Below are 16,675 nucleotides of genomic sequence, written 5' to 3' on the forward strand. Positions count from 1 at the left end.
AACTGCTTCCTCTGAACTATTAATTACAATCTCTGAAAAATGTAAAATAATTTCCTGTTCAGAAATCCACGATGACTCCATCCAAACCTATTACTGTTTTCCATAAATTCTCTTACATCTTCCTCAATAATATATTTCAGCATTTCCCATCATCTGCTGTCAAGCTATATTGTCTTGAGTTTCCAGTTTTCTATCTCCCTCTAAATAGTGATTACCGTCCAAGCTGTGGGAACTATTCTAAAATGGGTGCAAGTTTTCAACATGATAATTAGCGTACCTACTCTCGCAACAACCACCTACTTCAAAACTCTAGAATGCAGGTTTTAATTGTTTATAAAGATAGGCCATGAAATACAAGTCTTTCATTTTTCCTTGGATTATCTCAACAAATTTTAAATGGTTTAGTATGATAAACAAAATGATAAATCCCCAGCTAATACTGAAGATACACAAAATGCTGGAGTAACTCAGCAGGACAGGCAGTATCTCTGGATAGAAGGAATGGGTGATGTTTCAGGTTGAGACCCTTCTTCAGACTGAGCATCATGGAAGAGGGAGTTACAGAGATAGGGAAGTGTACAAGACCAAAGGAAATGAGAATCAAGGAAAATGTGGAATAGACCATTGTTAGCTTGGAGAAGGTGACAACAAAGCAAACAAAGATACAATGTAATCAGAGGGACAGTCAGACTGGTCGGAGAACTGGGAAGGGGGAGGGATGGAGAGAGAGAGAAAGCAAGGGTTACTTGAAGTTAGAGAAGTAAATAATCATACCGCTGGGGTGTAAGCTGCCCAAGCGAAATATGAGGTGCTGTTCCTCCAATTTGCACTGGGCCTCACTCTGACAATGGAGGAGGCCCGGGACAGAAAGGTCAGTGTGGGAATGGAAGTGGGGAGTTAAAGTTTTGAGTAAGTGGGATATCAGGTAGGTTTAGGCGGACTGAGCGGAGATGTTCAGCAAAATGATTGCCGAGCCTGCGCTTGGTCTCGCCGATATAGAGTCCACACCTGGAACAGCAGATTCGGGAGATCAGGTAGGTTTAGGCGAACTGAGCGGCAGTGTTCGCGAGCAAGCGCAGCGGAAACAGTAGATGAGGTTCGAGGAGGTGCAAGTGAACCTCTGCCTCACCTGAAAAGAATGTTGGGGTCCTTGGATGAAGTCAAGGGAGGAGGTATAGGGACAGGTGTTGCATCTCCTGCGGTTGCAGGGGAAAGTATCCGGGGAGGGGGTGGTTTGGGAGGGAAGGGATGAGTTAACCAGGGAGTTGCGGAGGGAATGGTCTCCCTAGTGAGAGCCTCATCTATGATAGAAGAGGGGAACTTCCGTTCCCTAAAGAATGAGGACATCACAGATGTCCTGGTATGGAACACCTCATCTTGGGTGCAGATGCAGAGTAGAAGGAGGAATTGGGAGATGGGGATAGTCTCTGCAGGAGCTAGGGTGGGAAGAAGTATAGTCTAGATAGCTGTGGGAGTCAGTAGGCTTATAATAGATGTCAGTCGATAGTCTATCTCCTGTGATGGAGACGGTGAGATCAAGAAACGGGAGGGAAATGTCAGAGATGGTCCAAATGAATTTGAGTGCAGGATGAAATTTAATAGTGAAGTTAATAAAGTCTGAGTTCTGCATGGGTGCAGGAGGTAGTCCCGATGCAGTCGTCAATGAATGAATGAATGAATGAATGAATACGTTTATTGGCCAAGTTTGTGCATATACAAGGAATGTGCCTTGGTAGTGTATATATGCAGTGGAGATATTCGGGGATAGGCCCAGTGTTTGTCTGGAACAGGGATTGCTCAACGTACCCTACAAAAAGGCAGACATAGCTGGCTCATACCTATGCCTTGGATCTGGAGGAAGTGGGAGGAATTGAAGGAGAAGTTGTTAAGAGTAAGGACCAGCTCTGCTAGGCGGAGAAGAATGTTGGTAGAGGGGAATTGGCTGGTTCTGCGGTCGAGGAAGAAACTGAGGGCTTTAAGGCCTTCCTGGCGGGGGATGGTATAGTGACTGAACAACCACTCCCCAGCTGATATTATTCCCTTACTTACATGTGAAATAAATGTTGCATATCTCAGAGAAATGGAAGAAAACCCCCCAAATATGCTATTGAGCAATTAGCCATACTAAAAAAATGACAAAAGAGAAATAAGGTACAATACCATATGCTTGGCAGTGCCTCCCCTGTTGTTTGTATTTTTAACAAGGTGACCCTCAGATGGAAAAGCGAAGCTGTATGAGTTTAAGTTTTCTTTTGTCGAGTGACAACCAAAAAGAACAAAAGGCTGGCGATGAGTGCTGAATAAAGAACTGAAAAACATAACAGGATGAAAATCCAACTTCAATATTTATAGTCTAATTTCATCAAGCAATGTGCAAAATATATTTTTGACATAGATAAATAATATTCAGTGGCTTACAGTTTGACAGAATTTCAAATTTATCGACTAACTAAAAAGTTACAATTAAAGAAATGAGTTATACAACACATTAAAATATCCAGAATTTGCTAATGTTCAAGAATGATGTCCTCAAACTACATCTCATTCATAAATCAATTACATTTGAATTTGTGAACATGCATATACTAATGGGAAATAATATCCACAACACACCACACATGCCTCAATAAAGATCTTTTGACTGCTCCATTAAGCAATTTCTCTATTAGTAGACTAGTCCATTTACAAACTGAACAAAAAACTATATTGTATTGATACATAAATTTGTGATGAATTACTTTGAAATGTTATTATGGCAAGAGCTGGATTACTGGCAGTGTTGAGTCAGTATGCAGCATTTTCAAATTTCAAATTGCATTAAAAAGACAGAATCTGCACGTAGATTGTTATCTGCACAATTCCATGCGACACTTATAAACATCATACTTTTCAAATAAAAAATCTTCAGCTGCTGGTGTTCTTTGAATGCCAGTAAATCATACAACACTCTGGTTCAGTGACAATGGGCAGTAAAATTCTAGTATTTTATCAACAATGGTTATTAATTACCTTGGATTATCAATTTCTGGATGACTGGGACTGTTTCTGAGGAAGGAGGGATCTGTACAAATTGAGTAAGTTGGAATTGAACTGGAACAGGTTCAACATTCTTGCAGTGAAGTGTGCTGGCGCTGTTAGGAAGGGTTAAGTCGGTACAGTAGGCAGCACACATGTAGGAGCAATGTAAGACCACAATGCATCTATTTTAATGCAAGGAGTTAAACTAATAAAGCACATGAACTTAAGAGTGCGGATCAGCAAATAAGAATATGATATTGTGACTATCACAGAGACATGGTTGAAAGACCAGGATTGTCAACTCAACAATCCATGGCATATGTCCCCGAAAATAATTGAACTTGACTTGACTAAGAATCATAATCAATTGGTTTTAAAACTAGATTTAAATGATCAGATAACATGAAATATCAGTAAAATGAAGATTATTGAACAAATACCTTTTATCTGCAATTTGACTCGTTATCAACCCATGGCTGAAGTAAGTTCTAAAAGGCTGAAAAAGAAAATAAACATCTCAGAACATATCTTATTATGCTTAATATGTTCTCAGGGCTGGTTGTGCTTTTTCTGACCCCTCTTCGTCTCACTTCTGCACAATCAATGTGATTTTCCTGCAGGTTTTATGTAGCTCTTACTACTGCACCAGTTTAATGAAGCGTAACAGTCCATGAGTGTGGTGATCATGCCCATAGCAACATATATTGAAAACCCACTCAGAAGCCAAGCAGGGGTCCTCTGCAGAAAACATTGGCAAACAATTTTTTTTATCAGCGCTTCCTGAATGTCTCTCATCATCCGAGGCATTAAAAAAACTGAAATATTTTATAGAAGAATTTAAAAAAAGAAAATGCACTTAAAACACTTGTAATTGGATTAAAACAATAATGGTGATTGACATGAACTCTACTTACCTTTCATATCAGTTTAGTTTAATTTAGTTTAGAGATACAGCATGAAAACAGGCCCTTTGGTCCATTGAATCCACGCCGAACAACGATCACCAATACACTTGTTCTATCCTGCACTAGGGACAATTTACAGAAGCCAAGTAACCTACAAACTTGCACATCTTTGGAATGTGGGAGGAAACAGGAGCACCTGGAAAACACCCACGCGTTCACAGGGAGAACTCCATACAGACAGCACCCGCATTTAGGATCAAACCTGGGTCTCTGGAGCTGTAAGGCAGCAACCGTACTGCTGTGCCACCCCATATCAGGTTGGAATAAAGGGTAGAGGGCCTTGTAAAAGTCTATTCTATACTTCACCATAGCAAAACTGAATTCTTCCATTTTGAAGGCAAAGGTAGAGCAAGATGTCAGTTGCACCCCCCACTGAGATACAAGCAGCAACAAGCAGCATGTCTGGGTGTTTTCATATATAACATACTGCAAATAAGCATGCATGAACAGCAAGTACTTTGAATAGCAAACTGAAAATTGATTTCTTACCAGGTGGATTGTGCAAAAGTATGTTACAAAAAGGCAGAGAAATATTGCCATAACCGTAAAGGACACACGTCAAACAAACAATTTAAAAATGATTCTCAAATAAAATGAATATACATTTTTGAAAAAACAAACAATGGTTTACATCATTTATTTATTTTAAATGGCCTTAAAAATATGTAAATCCCAGATTTCATCCAACCATGATAATGCTTGTGTGACGCTTAGCTAAAACAGTTGTCATAAAATCCCGCTGATTTCATACTAAGCCATGGAAGGGGGGGGGGAAGGGGGGGGCTATCTGCAAAAAGCATTGCAGTATTCCAATGCAGGGTTATAAAGAGAATTCCATACCCCTTACCATCATGCCTCCTGCTAGTTGATCCATGAAAGAGCATTGGTGTTGAAAGCCTTGAAGAAGCTTGCAGCCCATTTGTCTGCTCTTCCAGCTATATGTGGTATATCTGGAGGCAAGTGGCTGTGAAAGGGGCAAGGTAGGGGATTTATGGGAAGAGAGAGTTTAATAAAAACAGAGCAGAAGTAAAACCATGTTAACAAACCTGTAACGTGACATGTAGGATACCAAGTCTGAATATTTAATTTTACCAAGATGTTAATGAAGCCAAGTTTCTTGCAGCTCCAAACCAGATTAAGCATTCTTACTTTCAGGCAAAGCAAGAATACATAACCAGACAGCCCACAGAAAATGAAATCTAGATGTCCAAGTTGAAGTTACAAATTAATTTAGGATTTTGTTCGTGCAGGCATGATTCTTGCTAATGTAATTTTTTACTCACTAGTGACTAAAATATATCTAACTAAAGAGAAATACAATGACTACTACTTTAAAATTAAGATTTATTTCCCACCTCTCCAGATTGTGCTTCTGAAAGTTCCAGTAAAGTGGAAGAATTCTCAATGTCAAAATTGGAAAAGAAGCTGTCCCATTGTTTCTTAAATGCCACCAAATCCTGAAACCAAATGAAGACAAAATCAAATTCAGAGCAAACAGAACTAAACAAAGCTAGTATTATTGCAATGCATCCTTTTCCACGTGGTTAGAAAATACAACCTTACCTCAGTGATCAAGACTTCCAGAGAAACTGGATCCAAGCTACTATACACTTGCCAAAGTTCCTCGCTAGCATCAAACATCTGCAACGGAAAAAAAGAAAATGGCAACATGATACTAAATTGTGAATTATATTTCACTGAGTGAAATAGTGAATGCTTTTCATTGATACATGTAAAGAAGTTTAGTTGCAATAACGTAGTTGATCAGAAAGGATAATTAATATTATACGAGGGTACATGTTTGATTTGGTGCGGTTTATTATTGTCATATGCACCGAGATACAGTGAACAGCTTTGTTTGCGTGCTATCCAGCCAAATCATACTACACATAAGTACAGTATGTATAAGAAGGAACTGCAGATGCTGGTTTAAACCGAAGATAGAAACAAAAGCTGGAGTAACTCAGTGGGCGGGACAGGCAGCATCTCTGGAGAGAAGGAATGGGTGACGTTTTGGGCAGAGACCCTTCTTCAGTCTCTCCCCCTGACTTTCAGTCTGAAGAAGGGTCTCGACCCGAAATGTTACCCATTCCTTCTCTCCAGAGATGCTGCCTGTTCTGCTGAGGTACTCCAGCTTTTTGTGTCTATCTTCAGTACAATATGTATGATTATTACTATTAAACATTGTTTTATTATCTGCAGTTCAATATTTATACATCTGCATAAAAATTAATGCAAGAAAGCAAACATAAAGACTATTTATTCTTTACCGTGGATTAATTGTTACTAGAAAACAAGACAATTTAAAAAAAAATTGTTTTGAGATTAACATATACTGCAATATCATTGATATTCAGCAACTACTGAAAAATTATGACCAGATGAGTATTATGGCATTACCTAGTCCCTGATGTATATTAAAATTAGAATTATTTCCAACTATTTGTCACATCCCACCAATCACAGTATCTAACCACTTTTTTCAACTCCAATGCCCTCTGACAATGAATTTCAAGCCGGTTGAAAGGCGACTGCCAATTTGGGGCACCTAAATGAACGTTTCCTTGTATTGTTTCAGGGATTGCATAAAATGCTTTAAATGATACAGGAAAGAAACTGAAGTTTCACAGACAAAAAACAAAGAGAACAAAAAATATCAGAGGGAGTGAAAAGGCAGTGTGCAGTGGGGAAGACAAAGCAGGGGCTCCATTCGTAATTTGACCTTTCCAAGTTACCGAATTTCCAAATTTAACAAAGTAGTGAATTACCTGATATTTCTAATGTTTAGAAACAATCTATCAACAATCTCTACTCCAAGTTCCCAGTAATGGAATAAATAAACAATCTCTTGGATTTTTTGAATAATTAACTTTTTTTAGTCCATATTATTTACATCTTATACTCGATTATTTTGACATAAGGTCTTTTGGGGAAATTCTCATATGATCTGTTATTGTGAACCGTATTGTCATGATATTGCCAAAATTCTGTTCAGCATTCACATAAATTTAAATTAAATACCTCATGTTTCATTGTAAAAAACTCCCCTCCTCCAATTCCTTCCAGGGCAAATGCTTGTACAATGGGCCACTTTTCAACAATGAACATGTCAAACGTCCGAACATGGCCTATAAACAGCAATGGTCACACATTGATAAGCACAACGAGGTGATCAAAGAATTAAAAAACATAAACAAATAATAAGCTCTTAAAAATGAGATGTAGTTAATTTATCAATCGCACCACAGAAGTTAAAAGAAAAAATTAATTTACCAACCCATAGGATGAATAATGAATTTATGCTTTGGTAAATTTACTACATGCAATTCTGTATTATTGAACAAATTTTGAGTGGATGAGAGACCATTCCAGGTTTACACTTCCCTCTGTTGAACATTCATATAATCGTCCTCGAATAAGACACACCCATTTGACTGACCAAGAAAACAACCATAATTTCTATATACAGTTCCTTCCCAGGTTATGGCAGGGTTCCATTCCTGTGAACTGTTTATAACTCAAACAGTTCTCAAGTAAAAAAGGTGGCCACAAACTGAGTTTCCACACAGCAGCAGATACCTGCAGCCCCCTAGTAGCCGGCAAATCCATACCAGCGGTCTCCTAAACCCTCATTTGTATCTACAAGCTGTAGATAAGTGGTGCTGTGGCGGTGCCCGGGGATTAGGCCACTCCCTGGGTCTTCCCCCTCGGCACGGGTTGGACAGGGCTGGGGAGGGGATTAGTGCTACGGGGTTTGCCTGAAGGGGCTAGAGAGAACTCGTGCTGGAGACTGGAGAGAGTGGATATTCTGATGCTACATTAAAATTACTGTTAATACTTACCTGGCGTCTTGCCTGATTTCTACTGTGTCCAGACCCACTACACTGGTGACCCTAGACATTTCCTCGCAAGTCGCGATGTACCTGAACGCTCCTCTACTCGCACTACCCGGCCCTGCCGGTCAGCCGCCTCTGGACCCTGCCGGACAGCCGCCTCTGGACCCTGCCCCGTGGACCCTGCCGACCGCGCCGCTCTTCACGCCGTGGCGTTGAAGCTGCCTCCCCTTTGGACCGACGACCCTGATTTCTGGTTTGACCAGGCCGAGGCGCAGTTTGCACTGCGGGGAGTGACAGCCGACGCCACCAAGTACTTTTACGTTATCTGTGCCCTAGACCAGGCCACCGTGCGACGGGTCCGACCTTTCCTCCGCGCCCCCCCCCCCACCCCCGGCGGGTAATAAGTATGAGGGCCTCAAGGCCTTTCTCCTCCGGAAATTCGACCTCAGCGAGGCCGAGCGGTTGACCCAGATCCTACGGATGACCGGTCTGGGTGACCGCCGCCCGTTGGTACTGCTGGGCGATAAGCTGGCGCTGATGGGCGACCGCGAGCCCTGCTTTTTATTTAACCATTCTTACCTGAGGCAGCTGCCGTCCGATCTCCGCCAGCAGCTCATCAACGACCTGTTCAACGACATGCAGGCGGTGGGCGAGCGCGCCGATGAACTCTGGATGGCCCGTCAGCTGGCCCTCGACGCGCTGGACGTTCCTCTGATGACCGACGACGATCCGCAGGTCGGTGCCTCGATCGCCCGCGTTTCCACCGCTCCTTGACGTCCTTCGCGGCGGGACCCGGCTGCAACGGTACACCCGGCCGGCAGCACGTCTTTCCTGCGCAGCCTGCCGTCAGTTCCTCCACACGCCACCGGAGGTCGCTGGTGGTCGGATCAGCCCGCACTGTCGCCCGTTTCCACAGACGCCAGCAGAGGGGGCTGGTGCTACTTTCACCGGCGCTACTTTCACCGGCGCTGGGCCCTTCAGCCCATCAATGCCGGCAGCCCTGCTCGTTCCCGGAAAACGCAGGGGCCGGCCGTCAGTGATTGCTTCGGCGGCCGGCCAGATTCATCGCGTGTTTGCGTGGGATCGCCGCATCGGGGCTCGTTTTCTTGTGGACACAGGGGCTGAGGTGAGCGTTCTTCCCCCTTCGAATGATGACATCCGCAGTGGTAAATGTGGCCCCCTCCTCGCCGCAGCAAAGGGGACACCAATCCGCTCATACGGGGTGTGCACACTCTCCCTCAACTTCGGTGAGGGCCACTTCTCATGGCCATTCGTCATTGCGGATGTGTCCCAGCCATTGCTGGGCACGGACACCCCGTGGGCGTCCCCGCTCCATATGGTCCCCAAGGCAGACGGTGGCTGGCGCCCTTGCGGTGACTACCGTCGGCTTAACGGTGCTACCATTGCTGACCGGTACCCGGTCCCCCACATTCAGGACTTTAATGCTCACCTGGCTGGGGCCACGGTGTTTTCCAAGGTCGATCTGATGCGTGGCTACAATCAAATTCCCGTCCACCCAGACGACGTCCCCAAGACGTCCATCGTGACGCCATTTGGCCTGTTCGAATTCCTCCGTATGCCGTTCGGACTTAAGAACGCTGCGCAAGCCTTTCAGCGGCTTATGGACTGCGTGTGCCATGGCCTGCACTTTGTTACGTTTACCTCAATGACATTTTGGTGGCAAGCCGCTCAAGACAGGAGCATGCTACCCATCTCTGCCAGCTATGCCAGCGCCTTAGCGATCATGGGCTGGCCATCAACAAAGCCAAATGCGTTTCGGGGTGATGTCCATCAATTTCCTGGGCCATCACGTGACCCCGCACGGGGCACTGCCGCTTCCGGACAAGGTGGACGCAGTGCGCCAGTTTCCACGCCCGACCACTGTGAGGGGCCTCCAAGAGTTCGTTGGGATGGTGGCCTTTTACCACCAATTTGTGTCGTCTGCGGCCCGGATCATGCGCCCGCTATTCCACCTATGGCTGGCAAGCACAAAGGGGTCGAATGGACTGACGATGCGGTGGCGGTCTTCCAACACGCCAAGGAAGCCCTGGCTACGGCCACGATGCTCGTGCACCCACAGGCGGATGCACCAACCAGCCTGACGGTCGACGCTTCGGATGTGGGGCGGTGCTCGAACAGCGGATTGATGGGTGTTGGAAGTCTTTCGCTTTCTTCAGCAGGCACCTCAGCGGCGCACAACGGAACTACAGTGACTTTGACCGCGAGCTCCTCGTCCGTTACCTTGCAGTCCGCCACTTCCTTGAGGGCGAACCTTCACCGCGTACACTGACCACAAGCCCCTCACCTTTGCGTTCGCCAAAGTGTCCGACCCGTGGTCAGCTCGCCAGCAGCGGCAGTTAGCTTTCGTCTCGGAGTACACTACCTCCATCCGTTTCATCGGGGGCAAGGACAACAGAGTGGCTGACGCCGTGTCTCGACCTGCGGTCCACGCTGTCCTGCAAGCGGCCGATGGCATCGACTACTCAGCCCTGGCAATGGCCCAGTTGACAGACAATGAGATGTCCGTCTATCGTACCGCCATTTCGGGCCTTCGGTTGGAGGACGTTCCCTGTGGCACTGGGAGCGCAACGCTGCTGTGCGATCTATCCACCGGGCAGCCGCGCCCCATCGTTCCCGTTGCCTGGCGGCGCAGAGTGTTCGAGGTGCTCCACGGGCTGGCCCACCCTTCCATTCGGGCGACGACGACCCTCGTGGCTTCCCGTTTCGTGTGGCACGGGTTGCGTAAACAGGTTGGGCATTGGGCGCGCACCTGCATCCCGTGCCAAACTGCAAAGGTACAGCGGCATGTGCGAGCGCCGCTCCAGGAGTTCATCGTCCCTCGACAGCGGTTTGACCACATCCACGTGGACATCGTGTGGCAGCTGCCGCCGTCTCGGGGCTTCACCCACCTCCTGACTGTGGTCGACCGTTTCACGTGGTGGCCGGAAGCAGTTCCACTGCCAGACACTTCTGCCTCTACTTGTGCCCGTGCGGCACACTGGATTGCCAGATTTGGAGTGCCGCTCGACATTACGTCCGACCGGGGGCCGCAATTCACCTCCGAACTGTGATCGGCCATGGCTCACCTACTGGGGGTTAACCTGCACCGCACCACGGCGTACTATCCACAGGCGAACGGCCAGGTGGATCGCTTCCATCGCCAGTTCAAGGCTGCCCTGAAGGCCCGGCTCGTTGACCCGGTCTGGGTCGATGCGTTGCCGTGGGTTTTACTGGGCGTCCGCTGTGCGCCCAAAGAGGACTTGGCCACCGACTCGGCTGAATTGGTGTACGGGGCCCTGCTGACAGTGCCCGGTGAGTTTATTCGATCCGCCCAGGGTCAGGCAGAACAACCATCAGCCGCCCTGCAATGCCTTCGGGAGACGGTGGGCAAGCTGGCACCGGTGCCGACGTCTCGCCACGGTTCGGTTCAGTCGCATGTCCCTTCTGCTCTGCAGGACTGTCCGTTTGTTTTCCTGCGCCGGGATGCACACCGGACGCCCCTTCAGCGTCCATATGAAGGACCATTCAAGGTGCTCGAGCGTGGCTCTGCCACCTTCGTTTTGGACATGGGGGGTCGTCCTGAGACGGTCTCTATTTCGCGGCTGAAGCCGGCGCACGTGGACATTAGCCTGCCGGTTCTACTGGCACGGCCTCGCCCTCGTGGTCGTCGTGCGTCCCGGCCCCTACCCCCAGCGTCCCCGCGGCTTTCTTCGCCTGGCAGTGTGGTTCCGGTTCCTGCAACCGCCGTGGTGCGCACACGGGCTGGTCGTCTCATACGTCCCCCTGTCCGTTTCATGCCTCCAGTTCTTGGGAGGGGGTCCTGTGGCGGTGCCCGGGGATTAGGCCACTCCGTGGGTCATCCCCCTCGGCATGGGTTGGACAGGGCTGTGGAGGGGACTAGTGCTACGAGGTTTGCCTGAAGGGGCTAGAGAGAACTCGTGCTGGAGACTGGAGAGAGTGGATGTTCTGATGCTACATTAAAATTACTGTTAATACTTACCTGGCGTCTTGCCTGATTTCTACTGCGTCCAGACCCACTACAGTGCGTTTGTAAATCGGGGAGGACCTGCTGGGGGTGTGCTTTGATGTAGTTAATCTTTAAATGGTGGTATCAAATCATTGAATACTTACAACATAAGATGCAATTTAGCCCAGTGTGTCACACTATCCCTCTTTTAAAGCAATTTAAGGTTACACCTGCCGGTTCCTTCTGTGTCCCTTTGCAAATTTTTATCCATCATACGTTTATCCAATTCCCTCTTTGAGGCCACAAGGAAACATGACTCCATCATATCTGTAGACAGTGCATTCCAATTTCCAAACACATGCTGCACAAAAATATTTTCCTTCAAAACACTATTAATTCTCTTTCAATTTAAACTTTACACATAGATAATAAGATAGTTGCCAGATTGCATCTATGATTTTGAAGGAGACACAAAAACAAATTTCATCAGAATCAGAGAGGTTAGATGTTCATTACAATCCAGAAGAAGTTTTTTTTAGCACAGCCTAATTATTTATGTGGAAAGCATTTCACATTATACAAGAAAAACAAATAATCCTTAAAGAGAAAACCAAATAAATTAGAAGAAAATGCTGTTGGGATTTGCTTATCCTTTACACATTAAATTTATAATGTTGGGAAACAATTTTGCCTTTACCCTGGAAACTGTATGGAACTTGAATTCGGCAACAGTCTTGCACCATATTGACAAAGCTGGTAATTTTAAACTCTTCTGCCAGCTCTTCATCTTCATACTAAGAAAATAAATTTAAACTTTGTAAGTTATTGTGTAACATTTTCATTGTATAATGACAGAATATAATTTGTTGTCTGAAAACTAGAGGCAAGAGAATACTATTATGTGACAACAAAATGTATTCAATGGTAATTTTCCCAACCAAAGCATTGTGTTATATTTCTCACAGTAAATTAAATAGCTTCATTATTTATTGCAATACTAAATTATGGAACATACACAATATGATTTGTATGATGAAGTTTAATAACAGAAAGAAAATTTCAGAAGACATTCAACTTTGTGAACTTTGCAGATTAGAATTTCCTCTTCTTACCATATACAAATTCGGTGATGCAATATATCCATTTAAAAAATTACACCTCAAAAGCACTCACCAATTTAAGAATCTATCTACCTGAACTAAACTGATAAGAAAGGCTGTCAGGGGTTATGGGGAGAAGGCAGGAAATAGATCAGCCATGATTGAATGGCGGAGAAGACTTAATGGGCCGACTGGCCTAATTCTGCTCCTAGAACTACCAGCACCCTCTGTATTCTCCGAGTAAGCCATTCTGAATCCAAATACCAAGACACAGTGCATCTCATGCATTTTAATCTTCTGCATCAGCCTAGCGTAAAGGACTTTATCAAATGCCTTACTAAAATCTATATAGACAATATCCACTGCCCCATTCTCATGAATTACCGGTCAAATTTTAGTTTTAGAGATACAGCGCGGAAACAGGCTCTTCAGACCCCTAAGTCCATGCCGACAAGCGATCCCCGCACACTAACACTATCCTGCACACACTAGGGACAATTTACAATTATTTACAAGCCAATTAACCTACAAACTTGAGGGCATGAGGGGAAACCGGAGAACCCAGAGAAAACCCACAGGGTCACGGAGGGAACGCACACACTCCGTACAGACAGCACCCATGGGTCAGGATCGAACCTGGGTCCCTGGCAGTGCAACTCTACCGCTGTGCCACCGTGCCGCACCTCAAAAAAACTCAATCAAGTTTATAAGGCATGACCTGCCGTGGACAAAGCCATGCTGACTCTCACTAATTAGCCCATTCTCTACCAAATGCGAAAAATTATACCTTACAATGTATTCGACTACTCCATCACAATCCTGGGTTTGTTTTCTCCATTCCGTAGGACAGACACATGAAAATGTCATCACATGCTATGCAGCAGAACATAGTAGGCCTTGGACCCCAAGAAATCCCATGGTATCACATCAAACATATGCAAGGCCATCTGCTTTTGATTACCACCTATTGTTATCACCCAGCAGATGTATCAGTGTTCTCCAATGCTAAACAATACACAGGAAACACTAAAAGTAGCAAGGGCAGAGCATGCCCTCTGGATGGGAGACTTCAACATCCAACACCAAAGTGACTTGGTAGGACCACCAGTGACTGAACTGGCCAAAATCCTGAAAGTTAGAGCTGCCAGATTGGGTCTGTAACATGGTGAGTGAAGCAATACGACATGCAAACCTACTTGACGTCAACTTTAGCAATATACCTGTCCAGATGCATGTGTTCACATGAATTGGTGGAACTGACCACTGCACAATCCTTTTTTCAAAACCATCATGTTATAGACAATAGAAAATAGGTGCAGGAGAAGGCCATTCGGCCCTTCGAGCCAGCACCGCCATTCAATGTGATCATGGCTGATCATTCTCAATCAGTACCCCGTTCCTGCCTTCTCCCCATACCCCTTGACTCCGCTATCCTTAAGAGCTCTATCTACCTCTCTCTTGAATGTATTCAGAGAATTGGCCTCCACTGCCCTCTGAGGCAGAGAATTCCACAGATTCACAACTCTCTGACTAAAAAAGTTTTTCCTCATCTCTGTTCTAAATGGCCTACCCCTTATTCTTAAACTGTGGCCCCTGGTTCTGGACTCCCCCAACATTGGGAACATGTTTCCTGCCTCTAACGTGTCCAACCCCTTAATAATTTTATACGTTTCGATAAGATCCCCTTTCATCCTTCTAAATTCCAGTGTATACAAACCTAGTCGTTCCAGTCTTTCAACATATGACAGTCCCGCCATTCCAGGAATTAATCTAGTAAACCTACGCTGCACGCCCTCAATAGCAAGAATATCCTTCCTCAAATTTGGAGACCAAAACTGCACAGTACTCCATGTGCGGTCTCACTAGGGCCCTGTACAACTGCAGAAGGACCTCTTTGCTCCTATACTCAACTCCTCTTGTTATGAAGGCCAACATTCCATTGGCTTTCTTCACCGCCTGCTGTACCTGCATGCTTCCTTTCAGTGACTGATGCACTAAGACACCCAGATCACGTTGTACGTCCCCTTTTCCTAACTTGACACCATTCAGATAATAATCTGCCTTCCTATTCTTACCACCAAAATGGATAACCTCACACATACCTACATTAAACTGCATCTGCCATGCATCCGCCCACTCACACAACCTGTCCAAGTCACCCTGCAACCTCACAGCATCTTCCTCACAGAACTTCCTCTTCTGCAAATAGGTTCAATGGGATAGTTTCAGAATAGATCTGGCAGCCCAAAAACTGGGGATCCACAAGGCCTTATAAACCAGTAGAAGCAGCGGAAACGTACACCAACACAATCTATAGCCTCGTGACTCAACTCATTCCCCGCTTTTAAAATAGGGGATCAACCCTGGTTAAATGAATTCTAAAGGGCACATACTCGGAGAAGCCAAACACAGATTAGGTGATCATTTTGTAAATCATCTATGTTAAACATGCAATAAATGAGTGTGGAGCAGTTAATAAAGCTGCTGTCTCACTGCTCTTTATCACAACCAGGATCTAAAATGGACTGACGTGCTGGATTCTGGAGGCAATATAAGAGAGACAGCGATAGACATCAAGATCAATTTATTGTCACATGTACCAATTAAGGCACAGTGAAATTTGAGTTACCTTACAGCCATACTAAGTGAAAAGCAACAAGACACACAGCCACATAAAATAAAATTTAACATAAACATCCACCACAGCGGATTCCATATTCCTCACTGTGATGGAAGATAATAAAGTTCAATCATCTTCCTCTTTGTTCTCCCACGATCGGGGCAGTTAAACCATCCGCAGTCAGGGCGATCAAAGCCCCCGCAGCCGACGGTCCGAAGCCCTCGCGTCGGGGGGGTGGAAGCATGGAGCTCCTGAGTCGGCCTCTTCTTACCAGAAGAGGGCTTTGCGATGTTACGGTCCACAGGCCCCGCGGTTGGAGCTCTCCACAGTCGATGCCCGGCAAAGGGATCGCAGCTCCGTGATGTTAATGTCCGCGCCGTGCTCACGGCATGAAGTGCCGGGCAGGTCTCCAGGAAAGGCCGCTAACTCCTCGATGTTAGGCCGCAGTGGGAACAGAGATACGATACAGAATCGCATCTCCGTCGAGGTAAGAGATTGACGAAAAGTTTCCCCCAACTCCCCCCTCCTCCCACATAAAACAAACCAAGGAACACTAAAACATACTTTCAACACATACTTAAAATAACAAAAACAGAAGAAAGGACAGACTGTTGGCGGCAGAATCAAGGCAGCATTTGAGTGTGTGCAGCATCAAGGTGTCCTGGTAAAATTGAAAACAATGACCATCAAAGGGAAAATAATGCAATGGCTGGAGTCTTGTGCTGCATCTGGAAAGATACAAAATGCTGGAGTAACACAGTGGGCCAGGCAGCACCCCAGAACAAAATGGATAGGAGACGTCACCAGCATTTTGTATCTTTCCTTGGTAAGCCGACATCTGCAGTTCCGTTTCTACTGCACAAGGAAAGATAGGTGTCGTTGTTAAAGGCTAATCATCTCAGGACATTACTGCAAACGTTATTCAGGGCAAGAATGTGGGCTTAACCATCTTTTAGTGCTTCTTCAATGAGTTTCCTTCCATTGTAAGATTAGAAGTGGGGACATTTGCTGAAGATTGTTATGTTCATTTATATTTACAAATCCTCAGCAAACCGAGTGCACCGTGCTTACATGCAACAAGATTTCATCAAGTGCAACCCTCTCATCTCAAAAAATTGAATCATGTTAGTCAAGCTGGACCTAACATTAATAAATCCATGCTGACAGTA

General features: G+C 45.5%; 1 protein-coding gene across 2 annotated transcripts in view; it reads right to left on the minus strand.

Moving 5' to 3' along the window:
• The window catches only part of dnaaf9 (dynein axonemal assembly factor 9), a 114,410-nt gene that overhangs the window by 78,843 nt on the left and 18,892 nt on the right, over nucleotides 1-16,675 (minus strand). The window contains exons 5-11 of one of the 2 annotated variants that reach the window (XM_078406413.1): nucleotides 12,484-12,580; nucleotides 7,005-7,111; nucleotides 5,547-5,624; nucleotides 5,339-5,440; nucleotides 4,831-4,947; nucleotides 3,459-3,514; nucleotides 2,161-2,308 (exon numbers count right to left, since the gene is read on the minus strand). In XM_078406413.1, coding sequence (XP_078262539.1) covers nucleotides 2,161-2,308; nucleotides 3,459-3,514; nucleotides 4,831-4,947; nucleotides 5,339-5,440; nucleotides 5,547-5,624; nucleotides 7,005-7,111; nucleotides 12,484-12,580 — 705 coding nt within the window. The remainder of the gene's footprint in view (nucleotides 1-2,160; nucleotides 2,309-3,458; nucleotides 3,515-4,830; nucleotides 4,948-5,338; nucleotides 5,441-5,546; nucleotides 5,625-7,004; nucleotides 7,112-12,483; nucleotides 12,581-16,675) is intronic. The other variant, XM_078406503.1, reaches the window with a different exon arrangement.

The sequence above is a fragment of the Rhinoraja longicauda genome, chromosome 1 (genome assembly GCF_053455715.1).
Source record: "Rhinoraja longicauda isolate Sanriku21f chromosome 1, sRhiLon1.1, whole genome shotgun sequence".
NCBI lineage: Eukaryota > Metazoa > Chordata > Chondrichthyes > Rajiformes > Arhynchobatidae > Rhinoraja > Rhinoraja longicauda.